At 40.9% G+C, this 19,327-nt stretch overlaps 1 protein-coding gene across 1 annotated transcript; it reads right to left on the reverse strand.

Annotated features, from left to right (window-relative positions):
• Positions 1-878: 878 nt before the first annotated feature.
• Positions 879-15,832, reverse strand: LOC110494115 (myosin heavy chain, fast skeletal muscle). The gene is made up of 38 exons (XM_021568862.2): positions 15,777-15,832; positions 14,392-14,604; positions 14,129-14,272; positions 13,883-14,039; positions 13,753-13,780; positions 13,510-13,630; positions 12,034-12,126; positions 11,886-11,949; positions 11,694-11,792; positions 9,692-9,795; positions 9,357-9,495; positions 8,928-9,196; positions 8,671-8,841; positions 8,276-8,588; positions 8,070-8,140; positions 7,781-7,868; positions 7,561-7,678; positions 7,313-7,436; positions 6,762-6,898; positions 6,395-6,650; positions 6,036-6,278; positions 5,775-5,951; positions 5,510-5,655; positions 5,322-5,412; positions 4,827-5,216; positions 4,625-4,751; positions 4,417-4,535; positions 4,113-4,309; positions 3,836-4,019; positions 3,578-3,743; positions 3,057-3,181; positions 2,631-2,939; positions 2,219-2,548; positions 1,943-2,113; positions 1,721-1,825; positions 1,544-1,639; positions 1,188-1,322; positions 879-1,069 (listed from the first exon to the last, which is right to left on the reverse strand). The coding sequence occupies exons 2-38, from the start codon at positions 14,590-14,592 to the stop codon at positions 1,049-1,051; spliced, it is 5,829 nt and encodes a 1,942-aa protein (XP_021424537.2). The 5' UTR covers positions 14,593-14,604; positions 15,777-15,832; the 3' UTR covers positions 879-1,048.
• Between the last annotated feature and the right edge of the window lie 3,495 nt (positions 15,833-19,327).

A 19,327-nucleotide genomic window follows, 5' to 3' on the forward strand; every position in this document is an offset into this window, starting at 1 on the left:
TTAGTTTCCCAGTTGCAAGGATGATTTTGAGACAATGAGGGATTTTTCTACTCCTAAGCTATCTCTAGTAAAACGTATTCTTGTCTATGTAATGCAGTCTTTAATTAATTTGTCAGCTCAAGCCATCTCTAGTGACAATATGCCCAGATTAGCTGCAAGGAACTTCAGTGGCGACCATATAAACACAGACACTAGTAGGACAGAAATGTCTTACTATCAGTTAAATATTTATTGTTAACCATTAATATCAAATTGATCAGGTAAATACGTATTTTCATCTCCACAGAGGAAGTCTGGAGCTCTGTCAGTGACCATTGGGTTCTTGGCCACCTCCCTGACCAAGGCCCTTATCTTAGTTTGGCCAGGCGGCCAGCTCTAGGAAGAGTCTTGGTGGTTCCAAACTTCTTCCATTTAAGAAAGATGGAGGCCACTGTGTTTTTGGGAACCTTCAGTGCTGTAGACATTTTTTGGTACCCTTCCCCAGACCTTGACACAATCCTGTCTCGGAGCTCTATGGACAATTCCTTCGACCTCAATGCTTGGTTTTTACTCTGACATGCACTGTCAGCTGTGGGACCTTATATAGACAGGGTTGTGCCTTTCCAAATCATGTCCAATCAATTGAATTTACCACAGGTGGACTCCAATCAAGTTGTAGAAACATCTCAAGGATGATCAATGGAAAAAGGATGCACCTGAGCTCAATTTCGAGTCTCATAGCAAAGATTCTGAATATTATGTAAATAAGGTATTTCTGTTTTCTATTTTTAATACATTTGAAAAAATGTCTAAAAACAAAATGTGGAAAAAGTCAAGGGATCTGAATACTTTCCGAATGCACTGTATGACTTGTAACTGAGAATGAAACACACAGGAGGGATGATAACAAGCTATTTTTATTGACTGCTGCCTGCAGTGTTCACACCCAATGTGCCATTGTTCACACATAGGGTAGGCCTACTAGTTACAGTATGTAAACATTTCACAAGAAATTCATATTGTATGGTTGCTTGTGAATGTCTCGTTTCCTCCATTTCTCCAAAGCTGATCACTCCATTGTATCCTTGGACTAAAAGAAACATTTAGGGAACAATAATTAGAAATTAATCACATTAATCTAATTTCTAATCTCAGCCATATTTGTTGAATAGCAACAAAATGACCTATTATTAAAGGGTTGATCGTACCTTGCCGCCAATTTCACGGCTCTTGGCTCTCATCTTGCTGACCTGTGACTCAGCGATGTCGGCACGCTCTTGAGCTTCCTCCAGCTCATGCTGCACCTTCCTGTACCTGGACAGGTGAGTGTTTGACTGCTCCTCCTGTAAGACAAACCAACTGGTCAAATGTAACATATATACTGTAAGCCTTATTATAAGACATTCTAAAGTCTCAAACCTGCTTACAAGTTAAGTTATGGAGCGTTATATCTGCAGGCCATAGGTAAAGTGAAGTAAATGATACCAAAGTAAATCTAGAATTCATAGTTGAAACTATGCCGTTTTATGGTATTTCTACGATAATAAGAATTCAATTTACTTACAGCCTCCTCAGACTGTCTCTTGTAGGCTTTCACTTTCAGCTGCAGCTTGTCCACCAGATCCTGGAGCCTGTTCGCATTCTTCTTATCCTCCTCAGTCTGTATAAATTAAAGGACGATTATGGCTTAGGGGTCAAGATTACTCTTTACAGAGTACTTCTCATCAGATGTTGAAAGTACCTGATAGCTGAGCTCCTTGACTCTCCTCTCATATTTGCGAACACCTTTAATAGCATCAGCTGAACGTCTCTGTTCAGCATCAACTTCACTCTCCAATTCACGGACCTTGAATGAAATAATTTGATTATAACCAAGTTATTACAGTGTATTTCCTTTGTCATTGGTGGAGTCATTAGTAGTCAGTGTGAATGTTTTCATTAAGATGATGTAGTTAGAGTTTACCCTAGCCTCCAGTTTCTGGAGTTGCTTCTTTCCGCCCTTCATGGCCAGATTCTCAGCCTCATCCAGACGGTGCTGCAGGTCCTTCACTGTGACCTCCAGGTTTTTCTTCATCCTCTCCAGGTGAGAGCTGGTGTCCTGTTCCTTCTTCAGCTCCTCAGCCATCATGGCAGCCTGCCACCATGGCATTTCATGTAGAAATGGATAGGGATGTTACTTATCGGCAAGTACATTTTGCTGTAAGAGTTTAGATTTATATTTTATGCTATAAGGACTCACATCAGTAATAGCCTTCTTGGCCTTCTCGTCTGCATTTCTTGCTTCCTGGACAGTGTCTTCCATTTCACCTTGGATCTGAGTAAGGTCAACCTCCAGCTTCTTCTTGGTGTTTATAAGGCTGGTATTCTGAGAATGCAGCAGTCCAACACGCTCACTGGCATCAACCAGCTCCTGTTCGGCCACTTTGCGGCCTCTCTCTGTCTGTTCCAGGGCAGCCCTTAGTTCTTCAATCTCAGCCAGCATCAAGTTATTCCTACGCTCCACTATGGCTACTTGCTCCTTCATATCATCTGAGGCGCGGACAGCATCATCAAGGTGCAATTGGGCATCCTGAGGTCAAAGGAAGAAAAGTCAATGATATCATATTTGTTCCACAGCCTTCCTGACTCAAGTAGATGTTTAAAATCCATACCTTGAGTGCTCCCTGGATGTTCCTCAGCTGTTTTTGGCTTTCAGCAGCCTGGCGGTTGGCATGGCTCAACTGAATCTCCATCTCATTGAGGTCTCCCTCCATCTTCTTTTTGATTCTCAGGGCATCATTCCTGCTCCTGATCTCAGTGTCCAGAGTGCTCTGCATGGAGTCCATCATCCTCTGGCTGTTCCTCTTGATCTGCTCTGTCTCCTCATCCTTCTCTGCCAGCTTCCTGTCAACTTCACTTTTAACCTGGGTTAGCTCTAGCTGAACATGGAGAATCTTGGATTCCTCATGCTCCAGCGTAGCCTTAAAATGTATCAAAATCGCAATTAAGTTATAGATGAGTAATAGACAACAAAATATATTATACCTACTTCCCCTTCCCCTTTTTAAAATGGGCATTTTATCTGTATTTTCTTTTACCTCTGCTTCCTCCAGGGCCGTCTGAAATTCTGACTTCTCAAGCTCCACTGTCTTCTTTCCCTTCTCCAGCTCATGGATGGTCTTTCCAGACTCACCAATATGTTCAGTCAGGTCAGCGATTTCCTCTTTGAGAAACATGGAAATAGTGGTTATTACACAAGATGGTTAATTAGATTGCTTAAAGACTATTTACTCTAATTGGAATGTTTAAAGAAAATGTTAAACTGCATGTATTGTTTTATTGCATTTAGACATTAAAGTGTTTCCAGATTTCTATGAAAGTTGACCTATAATTAATTACAACATGAGTGAAATAGATTTCCTTTCAATTTGTTTTAATTAAGTATGTTAAATGACAGCTTATCTGTGTTAGAATGATGTGGGCGTACCCCAATAACAAAATGGTGTGGGCATATACCGGTCATTAAACATATTCATGTGAGTAGACCGCTGATTGGCCAGCTTATGGGATGTTCACTGGACAGTTACTTTAAGTTTGATTCAGAATGTTTGAAACATACGTTGCAGGTTCTTGTTCTCCCTCTTCAGTGTCTCCAGGTGGTCCAAACATTCTTCATAGGAGTTCTTCATCTTGAACAGCTCGGTGCTGAGAGAGCGGGCCTCTTTCAGAGACCCCTCTAGCTCTGCCTGGCCCTCCTCATACTTCTGCTTCCACTCTGCCAGAACCTGGAAGTGTCATTAACAGGTTCATGAATAAATTAGTGACTGAATAGGTGGATTTCATTCATTTTTCCTTGCCATCTTGTCTTTCATGGTACCTTGTCAAAGTTCCTCTGCTTCTTGTCAAGTTGGGCAGCTGAAGCATTAGCTCTCTCCACATCAATCATGAGATCCTCCACTTCACCCAGGAGTCTCTGCTTGGTCTTCTCCAGAGAAGCACACTTGGAGTTTGTTGCCTCAATTGTCTCTTGTGCGTCTTGCAGACGCTGTGCAAGCTTTTTCCTGAAAAGGTATAGAAACATGTTTTTTTTTTCTCTGATGTTTGCCATTGTAGGTATTTTGGTCATTATGAACATGTTCAATGTCTTTAATTACTTGGCATCCTCAAGCTCCTCAGTGCGCTGAATGGCATCAGTCTCATATTTGGTTCTCCACTGAGCCACCTCGCCGTTGGCTTTGGACAATCCACGCTGCAGCTCAGCCTTGGCCTCCTGCTCCTCTTCATACTGCTCCCTGAGCAGGTCACAGTCATGGCGGGCTGATTGAACAGAATGGGCCAAGGCATTCTTGGACTTTCAGTTGATTTGTAGAGAAAGAAACCTTTCTTTAGAATTTGTTCAAAACGATTTGTACACATTTGATGTATTTCTTTGCAAACCTATTAAGTGATTTATCCTACTTTCACTTCTTCCTCGATGTGCCTCTTGAGTTCCTCAACCTGCTGTGTGAAAGCTTGCTTGCCCCTGGTCAACTGGGAAACCAGAGCTTCTTTTTCCTCCAGCTGACGCCCGTATTCACCTGATTGAAGATACAATGTAGGAAATATGTTTCTAGCAGATATATTGATGATGTTTGTTTGGGTAAGTAGTGTTTCTTTGCACACTAACCATTCTCTGTCAGCAGTCTTGCCCTTAGCACACCTATGTCATTCAATTGGCGCACATGTTCATCGTTCTTGGATTTGAGCTCACTCATTTGATCCTCAAGAGAACGGCACATTTTCTCATAGATTCCCTGAAACAAGTACAGTTTTAGAGTTATTTGATCATGACTTGTTTTTTCACTTCAATATAAACCTGTTGTTTTTACCTTTGATTTGGAAACAGACTCCAGATTGCTGGAGAGGTCATCAATCTCCATTTTGAATTCACTCTTCTCCTTCTCCAGCTTCTGCTTGACACGCTGGAGGTTGTCTATTTGTTCTCCCAGTTCTGCCACAGTGTCGGCCTGCTTCCTACGGAGTGCAGCAGCCGTGGCCTCATGCTGCAGGGTGGACTCTTCAAGATCACGACGCAGCTTCTGGAACTCAGCCTCACGCTTCTTGCTCATCTCAATCTGGACAGATGTTGCACCTCCAGCTTCTTCAAGCCTCTCACTGATCTCCTCAAGTTCCCTGGAGAGATCAGACCTCTGCTTCTCAACCTTGGCCCGAGCAGCACGTTCAGCCTCAATCTCCTCCTCCAGCTCCTCAACCCGAGCCTGAAATACATGGTCGTATATATTCAGGCCTTGCAAAGCCAACTTGAAAATATTAATTCTTATAGATTTGAATCACTTTAGTTAAGTTCTACATCTTGAATCAACCTGGAGCTCCTTGATTTTCTTCTGGAGCTGAAGACCAAGTGTTTGTTCATCCTCAACCTTGTTAAGAAACTGGCTTAACTCAAAGTCCTTCCTATGTACAGTTGAACACAAGAACAGGGAATGGAGATGAAGTTGATGTACTTTCAGTAAAATATACGAGCTTTCTTTATTATTGGTCAGCAACTTACTTCTTAATCTTCTCCTCTGACTGCTGCCTGTCATTTTCCAGATCCATTACGGATTCCTGGGACAGTTTCAGGTCTCCTTCAAGCTTCCTTTTGGCTCTCTCAAGGTCCATGCGGACTTTCTTCTCTTGCTCCAGAGATCCTTCCAGCTGTTTTAACAGAGAGCAGGCATTATTGTACTGTGGATCCACCTACATGTGTATACGGATAATGTACTACTAGTTATAACCTCTTTTTACTCCCTCAATTCAGTTTGTTTTTTGCTCACATCATCCACTTGCTGTTCAAGCTTGGTCTTGGCTTTGGTCAGAGTGTTGACTTTGTCTTCCTCTGCCTGGAGATCATCAAGGACTTGCTGATGCGCCTCTTGGAGGGCTTTCTTCTCCTTGGTCAACTTGGCAATGGTTTCATCTTGGGAGGCCATCTCCTCCACTAGGTTTTTAACCTAAGTAGAATCATGTAATGCTTCATTAACATGGTTGCCTGTATCTATAGAGATGCACAAAGGTTGTATTGAAAAATAGATAACCTTATTTTCGGTGGCATGTTTCTCCTTTTCCACTTTGGCCAAGGTGAGCTCCAAGTCATCAATGTCTTTCTTCAGCTCAGAGCACTCGTCCTCCAGTTTCCTTTTCTTGGCAGTCACCTCAGCATTGAGCTCCTCCTCATCCTCCAGCCTTTCAGTTGTCTCTTTGAGTTTGGCTTCAAGCTGGATCTTACTCTTAATGAGTCCCTCACACCTTTCCTCGGCATCATTGAGGCTCTCACCTTCCTAGAGTTGTGATTATATGATATTTTATTATTTGTTCCACAATTATACTCTCAAATATAAACATGGGTTGATGCGCATTGTACTAATCCACTCCTTCAGCTACAGATGCTACTTACAGATGCTACTTGTAACGCCAAGGCATTTCTTTCATTCAGTATAGCAACCATCTTCTCTTCAAGCTCTTTCTTCTTGGACAATGCCTTTGTCAGATCCTCCTTTGTTTTTTCAAAGGTCTCCTTCATTTGGGCCATCTCCTTCTCAGTTTCAGCACTCTTTAGAAGAGGCTTGATCCTGAAGTACAGCTTCATCCATGGCCAGGTTTTGACGTTCATGAAGGAGCGGATGTTGTATTGGATGGCGAAAGTAGACTCTCTGTCAAAATCCAAACAAATAAAAAAATAGTTGGATCAAGTCAATTATAAACGCAACAACTGTGTAAACCAATGAGGATGGATAGACATTTCTTTCCAGCAAAGCCTTTACCTCCTCTCGATCATCTTCATATACTCCCTCCTCATGAGGAAACCTCTGCACAGGGCCTGAGTCATGGTCACCAGAGAAGCCAGTTTCTCATCTCGCATCTCTTCCAGAGTACCCAACAGACCAGCTTTGAAGAACACCTGCAATTTAGTGTTTATTAGAGGTTCAAAGAGCATTTTAACACCTTTTAAAGGAGTAATCTCGGAAACCCAGAACTAAAATATTATGTAACTGCGTCACATGCTTGATTAGGTTCTGGGGGAAGATGTATATGAGAAAAGATACTAATGAGAGAAACAGTCTCCACCTTCCTAAATGGAAACTCAGCCAAAGCCCCCCCCCCCCCCCCCCCCCCTCTCTGCCCCCACTTTAAGCACCAACTTCACCCAATCCTGACACGTCCAAATAACCAGTGATGGAAAACTAAAGTACCGGAAGTACCATTGCTCGTTAGTAGTTGGAGGCCACAGTCTTTTGACAGACGTTAACATTACAATACCATTTATGTTATGTAGTCTGTCAACCAGAGATTAGTAAGAAGAATAATGTTTTACCTTGGTGTGCCCAAACTTGTACTGAGTGTGGTCCACATCAATGGACCCCAAGAGCTTCTCTGAAGCCTTCTTGTTGTCCATGAACTGTCCCTCAGGGATGACTTTGGCATTCAATACTTTGTATCTGAAAGAAGAGATAGTTCAACTTCATCGATCAATACCACGCAGTATTCACACAGCGGTGTTGGATGCCACAATATCTGCAACCACTGACGATGGCTGACTTTTCAAGCGTACTGTGTAATTACCTCTGCTTGAAGTCACCATATTGGATTCTGCTGGGGAAGCCCTTTCTGCAGATTCTGATGCCTTCCAGTACACCATTACACCTCAGCTGGTGGATGACCAGGAAGTTCTCCATCAGACCTTGTAGACAAATGTAATGTTTTACTCATTTATTTTCATAAAACTTACAACAAGGTTCTTCTTCACAGGGTTAAAAACTATTTCCAGATGTTTAGCACTTACCTGGTGTCTTTGATTCATTGGGAATCAAACAGCGCACAAAGTGCGGATGAGTACTCCTCAAGTTGGTCATCAGCTTGCCCAAGTTTTCCTGAAAGTTTAAACATATTTAAACCAACAATAAACATTTCCCTTGCAAACTCCAAACTCAATTGTTGAATCTCAAACATTTTGAACAAAAGCTATTTCAGATCCACGCACACCTTAAACATATTATGATATGAATACAATTATAATATTTCCCCTCTCCCATCATAAAGGAAAATCCTCTCAATATTTGATTAACACATACCCTGAACAGAGCAGACACTGTCTGGAAGGAGCCACCCTTCTTCTTGGCGCCACCCTTCTTGCTTGCAGCCTCTATTTGTATATTCAAAAGATGCATTCCAGCATTACAGGGATGCAAAATGTGTTAGTATTTACTGAATGTGCTAATGCCATGACTAGGCTTTATGTAAATATTTTCAAAAAATCTGTGTGAACAGTGAACACTACCATCGGCTGCTGGAGTTACATAGAGATAAGCCAGCAGTTTGACTGTAGACTTCTGGTAGAGTTGCACAACAGAGTCGTTCAGGGGGTCCTTGTTCTTGTCCAGCCAGCCTGTGATACTGTATTCTACAATACCAGCATAGTGCACAAGGGCAAAGTGGGCTTCCTTCCCTGCCTCCTTTCCTTTGGTAGGCTTTGGCTTTTGGAAGGCGGCAGTTTTGCCAAGATGCTGTTCATTCAGCTTGGTCTTGAAGGTAGTGTCAGAAGCTTTGGGGAACATGCACTCCTCTTCAAGGATGGAGAAGATGCCCATTGGCTGTTGAGAACAGAATAATTTTAATAGAGACCAGGCTTTTTTACAGAAAAATATTGATTTAAGAAATTGTTATTATGCGTACCTTCTCAATAAGCTCAATGCAGGCAGCCAAGTCCATACCAAAGTCAATGAACGCCCATTCAATTCCCTCTTTCTTGTACTCTTCTTGTTCCAGTACGAACATGTGGTGGTTGAAAAACTGTTGCAGTTTCTCATTGGTGAAGTTGATGCAAAGCTGCTCCAAGCTGTTGTACTGAAGAAAATAAAATATTTAGGGTAGTGCATTAAGTCAGGTAGTTAGTGTAAATTGGAAGGAAAAGCGATTTGATTACCACTCACATCAAAGATCTCAAATCCAGCGATGTCCAGCACACCAATGAAGAATTGTCTGGCCTGCTTTGTGTCTAACATCTCATTGATACGGACGACCATCCACAAGAACATTTTCTCATAGACTGATTTACAGAGGGCCATAACCGAGTTGCCAACCTGTGGTACAGTCTGCCCCTTGGTCACCATCTCATTCCCGACCTTCACTCTGGGGTAGCACAGAGCTTTGAGCAAGTCAGCGGAGTTCAGGCCCATGAGGTAGGAGATTTTATCAGCCACTAAGATGGAAGGTAAAATTGTACTCTTTTTTTTTTTACAAAGATCATACTTTTTTTTACAAAGATCAGATATTTCAATCACCAAGTTGAGTAAATATTGATTTGATTTCATGCATGTAATGTACACCAGTTTGACAACGCCAGAGATTCCTGATTTTACCTTCTGTGCCATCAGGCTCGGCCTGCTCCTCACGCTGCTTCTGCTTGAACTTCATTGCCCCATGATGCATCACAGAACCAGTCAGCTTGAAGATGCCAATCTTCTCATCAGCAGTGAAGCCCAAAATGTCAATGGCCTCCTGTGATTTAAAGTAGAGGTGGGCTATGTTTACACAAAATGGACTTCCTTGAAAAGCAAGTTGATTTCCCTCTTATCCTGGAAGAACACTACACATCACTTATTTCAAGTACACTTCCAGAAAGAAAAAAAATATGATTCATTATGCTAAGAACAAACAATTATGGCATGAAATAACATATGTCAATTTGACTTGCGTCAGTGGCAATGAACTCGTCCACATCACAGATACTCTTGACAGTGATTTCACCCTGACTGAGCATGGGATAGTCGTAGGGGTTGGTGGTGATCAGAAGAGCATCTGGAATATAAACACATGTTTAACAGTGACGTTATTAACCTGTTCAACGCTGACACTCTTTGGTGGCATTTTCTAAATGACACATGATATTGTATACTACCCTCATACAGTACATTTTGGTTACAAAACCACAAGTCTTAAGAACTGTGGGATTCTGATAAAGGTGTCAGAAACAATGTGACTATTACAGAGCCCAAGATATATTTTGTCCAATGTTGGGGAATAAAACATTTGAAAGTCTAGGTTTGACATAAAATATGTCACCAATTACTGTTCCAAAAGGATATATTTTATATTTAATATTTATTAAAAAGTCAGATCTTTTACCTAATGTTGTCACTTGAAACATGCTCAAATTTCCATAGGAACACAGACATTTAAAAAACGCAGGGCAAAGTAATCTTTCGTCTCACAGGAATCCTTTTTCGTCTTAGAGGAATGATATACTGTCACGTCCTGACCATATAAAACCTGTATTTTCTATGGTAGAGTAGGTCAGGGTGTGACATGGGGTTTTTGTTCTAGTTTATATTTTCTATGCGGGGTTCTAGGTTTGATATTCTATGTTGGTGATTTGTATGATTCCCAATTAGAGGTGGCTGGTTACCTTTGTCTCTAATTGGGGCTCATACTTAAGTAGCATTTTTCCCACCTGTGGGTTATGGGATATTGTTTATGTTTAGTTGCCTGTTAGCACTGAATTGTCGTCACGGTTAGTTGACTCTTTATTGTTTTGTATTTGTTTAAGTTTCACTTTATTCATTCAAATATGTGGAACTCTACGTATGCTGCGCCTTGGTCCACTCCTTATAACGATCGTGCCATATACATCATTTATGAGGAGAAAGCTGAAGTGTCTATCTATCCAGTGTGTAAATATGCCACCTGTCTGATTCCCAGTTCGTCCACTAGATGGGAGCAAGAAATCATATGACGTATCTTGGCCACTGTTTGGTTTGGGTAGTGAGTCACAGTGCCAAAATGGCTGAACAGATTTTCAAGCCTGACATCTTACAATGACCCAAGAAATCAGGCCTTTGAAGTGATACTTTTTTAAAAAACAAGACACAGACAGGTGAGGTAACTTCAAACGTATTTTCCCAATCACTTTTCCTATTATAAATGAGTGAACTAGATCAACGGTCAGTGGTGGAACAAGTACCCACTTGTCATACTTGAGTAAAATAATAGAAAATGACTCAAGTGAAAGTCACCCAGTAAAATACTAATTGAGTAAAAGTCTAAAAGTATTTGGCTTTAAATATACTTAAGTATCAAAAGTACAAATCATCTCAAATTCCTTATCTTAAGCAAATATTTTGACTTTATGGATAGCCAGGGGCACACTCCAACACTCACATTTTACAAGCAACGAATTTGTGTTTTGTGAGTCCGTTTGTCCGCCAGATCAGTGGCAATAGAGATTACCAGGGATGTTCTCTTTATTAGTGCGTGAATTGCACAATTTTCCTGTCCTGCTAAGCATAAAAAATGTAACGGGTACTTTTGGGTGTCATATAAAATGTATGGAGTAAAATGTGCATAATTGTCTTTGGGAATGTCGTGAAGTAAAAGTAAAAGTAGTCAAAAATATAAACAGTAAAGTAAAGTACAGATACCCCAAATAACTACTTAAGTAGTACTTTAAAGTATATTTTACTTAAGAACTTTACACCACTGTCAAGGGTGCATGTGGAGGATGCATACAAGGTAATGTGGATGGAGAAGGAAATGTATTGCTTTGCAATGACCATCAGGGTGTACCCTATTTGGGGGTAACCCCCAAACTCACCAGACCCAGTACAGGGACCAGAACAACTTCTCAGAGTTTAACAGGCTTTTATGTAGCCCTATTGGCCTTATGAATCCCATGTCATATTTCTGTATTTGTCTCTCACCCAGCAATTGTGGCTGGTGTCCAGTCATGAGCTGATAGAAGATGTGGTAGCTTCTCTCAGCAGACAGCTGGAATGTCACTCTAGACTTCTCCAGCAGATCTGTAGTTCAAGTATAGCATGGTTAAGAGTGTGTTGTATAACATACATTTTTTAGATGTAAATAAAAAGTATGAAAAAAATGAAGATACTTACAAGTTTCAATATCGGCTGAAGCCAGCTTTCCGGTAGTTCCAAAATGGATTCTGATGAATTTACCCTGAACAGTCGAGACATTGTAAGTAGTTCTTCAAGTTTTTAACAGGCAGCAAGTAATGTGAAGCGGCATTTTAACATTACTTACAAAACGGGAGGAGTTGTCATTCCTCACAGTCTTGGCATTACCATAAGCCTCCAGCAGAGGGTTAGCTGCAATGATTTGATCCTCCAGCGAGCCCTAGAGATGACATGATACAGCAAACTTTATAAATGAAGGATTTCATTCCAAAACGCTATACAATATATACATTTTCAGAAACATTGGGAAATTCGCTTTTATTGTTTAAAGAAATGATTAAAGAGATTGGTGTGTTTTTTTCACTATCTAATCATGGCATGGGGTTGTTCAATGATATGTATTTGTGTAAAATCCATCACTTGGGTGGCGCAGCGGTCATGTCTGTCATTGAAAAACCCCATGCCATGGCGTCACTACAGACTCGGGTTCGATCCCAGGCTGTGTCACAACCGGCCATGCCCGGGACCCCCATAGTGCAGCCCACAATTGGCCCAGCTTCGTCCGGGTTAGGGGAGGGTTTTGGCCAGAGGGGCTTTACTTGGCTCATCACGCTCTAGCGACTCCTTGTGGCGGGCCTGGCTCCTGCAGGATGACTTTGGTCGTCAGTTGAAGGTGTTTCCTCCGACACATTGGTACAGCTGGCTTCCGGGTTAAACAGGAGGGTGTTAAGAAGCGCGGTTTGGCGGATCATGTTTCGGAGGACGCATGACTCGACCTTCGCCTCGGCAATGAGACAAGATTGTAATTGGGTCGCAATTGGATATCACGAAATTGGGAAGAAAAAGGGGGGTAAAATACAATAAAATAATAAATAAAAATCTATCACTTGATGGTTTCATTTCATAGACACAAATACGTTTTTTTTGCTAAATGCTCTAAATCCACCTCACTCTTAGAGAAATAAGTAGTACTGCTAGGTTTTACATAGTCAAATGTAACAAATAACTAGACTTTATTTAAGGTGGCACCAACCTCCTGTGCCCTAGACCCTAGAACGCAATTGTGTAGATCTGAGATGCTATAAGCGACATGGTGAAACCTGGCCTGTGAGAGCGCAACATGACGCTATTACCATATGGATTGCTCCTGTCAAAATGCGTTGGGTTTCGTGATCCATTTTGGATTGGGCCATGGCCTTTGAAACTGATGGGCGTTGTGGAGAGCCGTATCAAGTGTACAAAGCTCCCCACTGGAGCCAGGGGTTTAATCCCTGCATCCACCCTTCCAACTACATCTCCCACCTGCCTGTATCCCTCTTTCCTTTCAGATACCAACACTAAATGAAGTGTCAAAATACCCTTAAAATATACATTTTTTAATGAATAAGGAAGCGCACTACTTTCAGTTTTATGCATTTGTACTGAAACAAATATAGGCCTAAACAATATTATTTATTTTCTGAATAATACATTTAAAGATAGCAAATTTGGTCATCAGTACCCACACAAAAAAATTACAATAGCATGATGCCTCTGCCTAAAATCAACCTACTTTAATCTTGACATACTGTATTTGCACAGTATATACAATAATGTGTCTCACCTTTATTTTCCCAGAAGCAGCAGCTGCTGCTTGTTCCTTCTTGCCTCCAGCCACTGCGATTGTCGCAAAGTACTGGATGACACGTTTAGTGTTCACAGTCTTTCCTGCACCGGATTCTCCGCTACGGGGAGGAAACACTCAAAATAAACACTTTACACAGTTGTTTTCTGTTCAAAATGACTGAAGACTAAAGACTCAATGAAGTTGATACGTTCATTAGGCTGCACAGACACGGGTGCTTACGTAATGAGGATTGACTGGTTTTCACGATCTGCAAGAGGGAAAAATATCAAAGATTAGCCTATGGTGACGAGACAATAAAGAGGCCTTCTCTTTTTCAGTTCATTTAAATTGCACCAATAAGTGAGCATACCAGTGAGCATGTGCTGATAGGCATTATCAGAGATAGAGAAGATGTGGGGTGGGGCCTCAATTCTCTTTTTGCCTCTGTAAGCATTCACAACCGACTGGTCGTACACTGGGAGCCACTTGTAGGGGTTCACAGTGACACAGAACAGCCCAGAGTAGGTCTGTAATAGAAGGGAATAATGTTTGTTAACATTTCAACTCTCCATTGATTCATGTCTTGACCGCTAGATTATCTTTCATTTAAGCTCACGTAGATCATCCATGCTGCGTAACGCTCTTTGAGGTTATACAACACCGTGGCTTCATTGAGGTGGGTCATCATGGCCATATCCTCAATTTTGTCGTACTTTGGAGGGTTCATGGGGTGGATATCATCCTCTTTTACAGTGATGGTCTGTGCCCAAAAAAATACACATAAAAGAGATGAATTATTAATCTAAAATGTTACTTACCTTATATGTACTAATCCATTTTTATTAGAGTGCTGAGATGGAGATACATTATATCACTTACTTGGCCACATAGCGTTTTGACAGTGGCTTTGCCACCCTCTCTACTCTGGAGAACCCCTTTGAGGTACATCTCTTTGGGCTCAACCACAAAGAAAGCTGATTTGGCATCAAAGGGAGCGGCCTGGGCCGTGATCCTCTCCCTTTCCGGCTTGCGGAGGTAAATGGCCGCTGCGCCAAAGCACTGCATCTCTGAGTCCCCCATGGTGGCTCTTTACTGTTAGAATGTAATGCATTGTTGTTAACAAAGACTCAGATACCTACAAAATATAAACAATGGAGAAATACGACTTTAGATTTTGACTTATGATAGGTTAAGTCAGTTGTACTAAGCTCATGCGGCATAAGTTATAGACTATTCACAGAGAATCACTGGGTTGGTGGCACCTACATTTGGGAGGATGGGCTTGTGGTAATGACTGGAGAGGAATTGTGGAATGGTATCAAATACATCTAAAAGCTGGTTTCCATGTGTTTGATGCCATTCTATTCGCTCCGTTCCGGTCATTATTATGAGCCGTCCTCCCTTCAGCAGCCTCCTGTGGTGGGTACATTAGTTGAAATGATCATTGAACAAGATGTTACAGATGATGCCTTTAAAGAGTTGGAATCTTTCTCATTATTAACGTCTTAAAAAGAGAATATAACCCCACTGTAAAGTATTGACTTCACTCTGACTAAAGGGAATCATTGAATGGTACTTGAGTGGTGGTTGGACACATTGACAGCATACAACACTATACACTAAGTTAACCTTAAGGTATGTTGTCACTTCATGACTACTATGGTAACTATTTCAAGGTCAAGGCCATCAGACTGTTAAATAGCCATAATCACTAGCATAGAGAGGCTGCTGCCTATATGCACGGACTTGAAATTATTTGCCACTTTAATAAATGGAACACTAGTCACTTTAATAATGTTTACATATCTTGCATTACTCATCTCATATGTATATACTGTATTCTAAACTATTCTACTGTATTTTAGTAGATGCCGCTCTGACATTGCTCGTCCAAATATTTATGTATTCTTAATTCCATTCCTTTTCTTAAATTTGTATATATTGGGTATATGTTGTGAGATTGTTAGATATTACTTGTTAGACATTGCTACACTGTCGGAACTAGAAGCACAAGCATTTCGCTACACCCGCAATAACATCTGCTAAACACGTGTATATGACCAATAAAATGTGATTTGGTTTGAACTGCAGATACACAAACTGAAGGTAACTGAAGGTACACAAAACAATTATTCAATTGTAATGACAGGACATTAGCCAAATTAGTAACTAATAATTAACATTCTTGGTACTGTATATGTGATAACACAAAAATGTAACATTTTATAACTACATGTAATGCTTGCAAAGTAAAATGTTTTTACCTTGTCAGACACCAACAGTGCAGGTAGGTCTCTGGCAGCCTTTAAACAGAATACCTGAAAAGACAAACCATTTGTTTAGTATTTTACAGCTTCCTCTACATTTTAAAATGTATAATATTAAATCAGATAATGCAATATAGAGGGACTCTAATAATTAAGATATTAAGATTATAATCAAACAAATAATCAGAACGTTTAATTTAAATGTGCTTGTTATCTATGAGCGAAGCAAGACTAAACTGAGGTAGCATCTGTGCTGGAGCATGACTTACCTTAGCTGGGTCCCTGTCTGTCCTGATAGGAGTGGTGTCGCTTCTTATATAGAGGGACGAGTGCTCTCAGGAGATTACTACTTGATCTCATTGGTCATGTATTTTGGCTTTGTTTGGCAGCAACCTCTAGACTGCTAGTTGACGTGTGACTGCTTCACGAAATATCCCATGATTCATCTCACATATAACCATGGGCGTCAGTGGCTGTCATTGTTTTGAATGATTTATTTAATTGGTGTTGACATTAAATATTGTAGCATATACAGTCTATATATACAAATCTTATTTTATATGTTTTACAAGATATGTAAATATGTGTTTTGTGGTGTGCAGTAAAAACATTGACTCAATCTATGATGACATCTCTACAAAATCTCAAATGAGGTGTGAAAGGGTTTTTGTCAAGCATTTTTAACACTCAAGCTTTGTTTCAAGTAGTGCACAGAACATACTCGACTCAAGGTTAGGTCAATTTATGGTTCTTACTCTTTTCTTTTTAAGCGTTCACTGGCACAACAGAATATCCTCATTTAGCCGTGACATCTTGAAATGTCATTGGTATACGGTTGCAGTAGCCTTGCAAGTCCTAAATTGTTATAAAGAAATAAAATGGGTAATGCCAATGAGCTTGAAGTAAAGTAAGGTGGAGGGTTCCAAGAGATTATTGTTCCACACAACAGGGCCAACAGCTGTGGTCATACCAGCTCATCACATGAAGGAGGATGAGACAACCTCCCAATACGAACCCATCTTAAGTCATTGAGTGTTTAATCTCGTTGCGTTTCTGCTCCCTCGAGATTTAAAGGTTTTCCCTTTGCGAGTAAAGTCACATTGCACGTTACGTGTTTGTTTTATTTTTGTAGGTGTTAAATCTTCAACCAAAGAGTGTTACTTTGAGACGGGGCCAGTTGTTTTTCCACTTGGCACACACTGGTTGAATCAACGTTGTTTCCACGTCATTTCAATGAAATTACGTTGAACCAACATGGAATAGATGCTGAATTGACGTCTGTACCCAGTGGGTTGTAGCAGACACTAATATTGTACTGTTGAAAATGTATCCTATGTCTTGACAATATATATTACAATAAATGTTTTTCACGTGCAGTAAACACCGTGGAGTACCATTATTATGCTAAGAACACACAGCTCAGAACATTAAGCTAAAATGAGATCTCAATCCGAAGATGGACTGTAGAGATTGACAGTTGTCTAAGAAAGCAACAGGGTGACCTTCCTCCTACAGTTTTGCCAAGAATGTGCCATGCCGTCGCCAAGGGATCTAATACGGCACGATTTAAAACCAAGAGAAGGCTGCCAGAGGATACTTTTTTTTTCCATTGGAAAGGTGATCTGATCTGAACAGTGGATAGGAGGGTTAAGAAATTCTCAAGTGGTTACCCACAGGATAGAATGGTCTCCTGTCTTCAAGTAAAAATGTGATACTTGATATCTCCTTTGAAACACTCATTTTTTTTTTAGGACATATTCCATATGGCTGTGTACTGCCAAATGTTTTACATGTTTAGAAGGCTTATTGTGTTTTCAGGGACCTTGACGTGCTACTGTCAAATTCAACCACTTGAGCTTCCTTGTTTGCCAAGCAGCAGCAACTGTGAACAGGGTAGCAGACCACAGTGTCAGGTAAGTAACAACAACAGCATTTTGTTAAATTAATGTGTTATTGCTTTGAATTCGCTTATTATACCTGCTTATTGTAATGCGCAATTTGAACGTTTGAAATACAGTTGAAGTCGAAAGTTTACATACACCTTAGCCAAATACATTTAAACTCAGTTTTTCACAATACCGACTGTTTAGCCCAGATTAAGCTCTGGGCTAAACAGAGACAGAACTACACAGGCATCCTTACGCCTTGATCACACCGGTAGCGTCATTTCTCTAAATATCACACACCATCATCTGGATATGTGTGGTGGAAAAGTTCAACATTCACCTTCTGCTAACATTTCTGTCAAGCTGTCTTCTTATACAGTTTGACGCATACGTTCAGTAAATCCAATGTATGCACCACAGAACGCACTGCAACTGCCTCTGCAACGCAATTCTGTTGAAGTCGGAGGTTTTCATACACCTTAGCCAAAAACACGAGTTTAAAATGTATTTCACAATTCCTGACATTTAATCCTAGTAAATTTTCCCTGTCTTAGATCAGTTAGGATCACCACTTTACTTTAAGAATGTGAAATGTCAGAATAATAGTGGAGGGAATGATTTATTTAATCTCATTCCCAGTGGGTCAGAAGTTTACATACACTCAATTAGTATTTGGTACCATTGCCTTTAAATTGTTTCACTTGGGTCAAACGTTTCGGGTAGCCTTCCACAAGCTTGCCACAATAAGTTGGGTGAATTTTGACAGAGCTGGTGTAACTGAGTCAGGTTTGTAGGCCTCTTTGCTCGCACACACCCTTTTTCAGTTCTTCCAACAAATTTTCTATAGGATTGAGGTCAGGGCTTTGTGATGGCCACTCCGATACCTTGACTTTGTTGTCCTTAAGCCATTTCGCCACAACTTTGGAAGTATGCTTGGGGTCATTGTCCATTTGGAAGACCCATTTGCGACCAAGCTTTAACTTCCTGACTGATGTCTTGAGATGTTGCTTCAATATATCCACATAATTTTCCTCCCTCATGATGTCACTTATTTTGTGCAGTTCACCAGTCCCTCCTGCAGCAAAGCACCCCCACAACATGATGCTGCCACCCCCCTGCTTCACGGTTGGGATGATGTTCTTCGGCTTGCAAGCCTCCCCCTTTTTCCTCCAAACATAACGTTGGTCATTATGGCCAAACAGTTCTATTTTTGTTTCATCAGACCAGAGGACATTTCTCCAAAAAATATGATCTTTGTCCCCATGTGCAGTTGAAAACCATAGTCTGGCTTTTTTATGGCGGTTTTGGAACAGTGGCTTCTTCCTTGCTGAGCGGCCTTTCAGGTTATGTCAATATAGGACTCGTTTTACTGTGGATATAGATACTTTTGTACCTGTTTCCTCCAGCATCTTCACAAGGTCCTTTGCTGTTGTTTTGGGATTGATTTGCACTTTTTGGACCAAAGTACGTTCATCTCTAGGAGACAGAACGCGTCTCCTTCCTGAGCGGTATGACGGCTTCGTGGTCCCATGGTGTTTATACCTGTGTACTATTGTTTGTACAGATGAACGTGGTACCTTCAGGCATTTGGAAATTACTCCCAAGGATGAACCAGACTTGTGGAGGTCTACATTTTTTTTCTGAGGTCTTGGCTGATTTCTT

This window comes from Oncorhynchus mykiss, chromosome 17, assembly GCF_057628025.1.
Source record: "Oncorhynchus mykiss isolate SJ-2025 chromosome 17, ASM5762802v1, whole genome shotgun sequence".
Taxonomy (NCBI): Eukaryota; Metazoa; Chordata; class Actinopteri; order Salmoniformes; family Salmonidae; genus Oncorhynchus; species Oncorhynchus mykiss.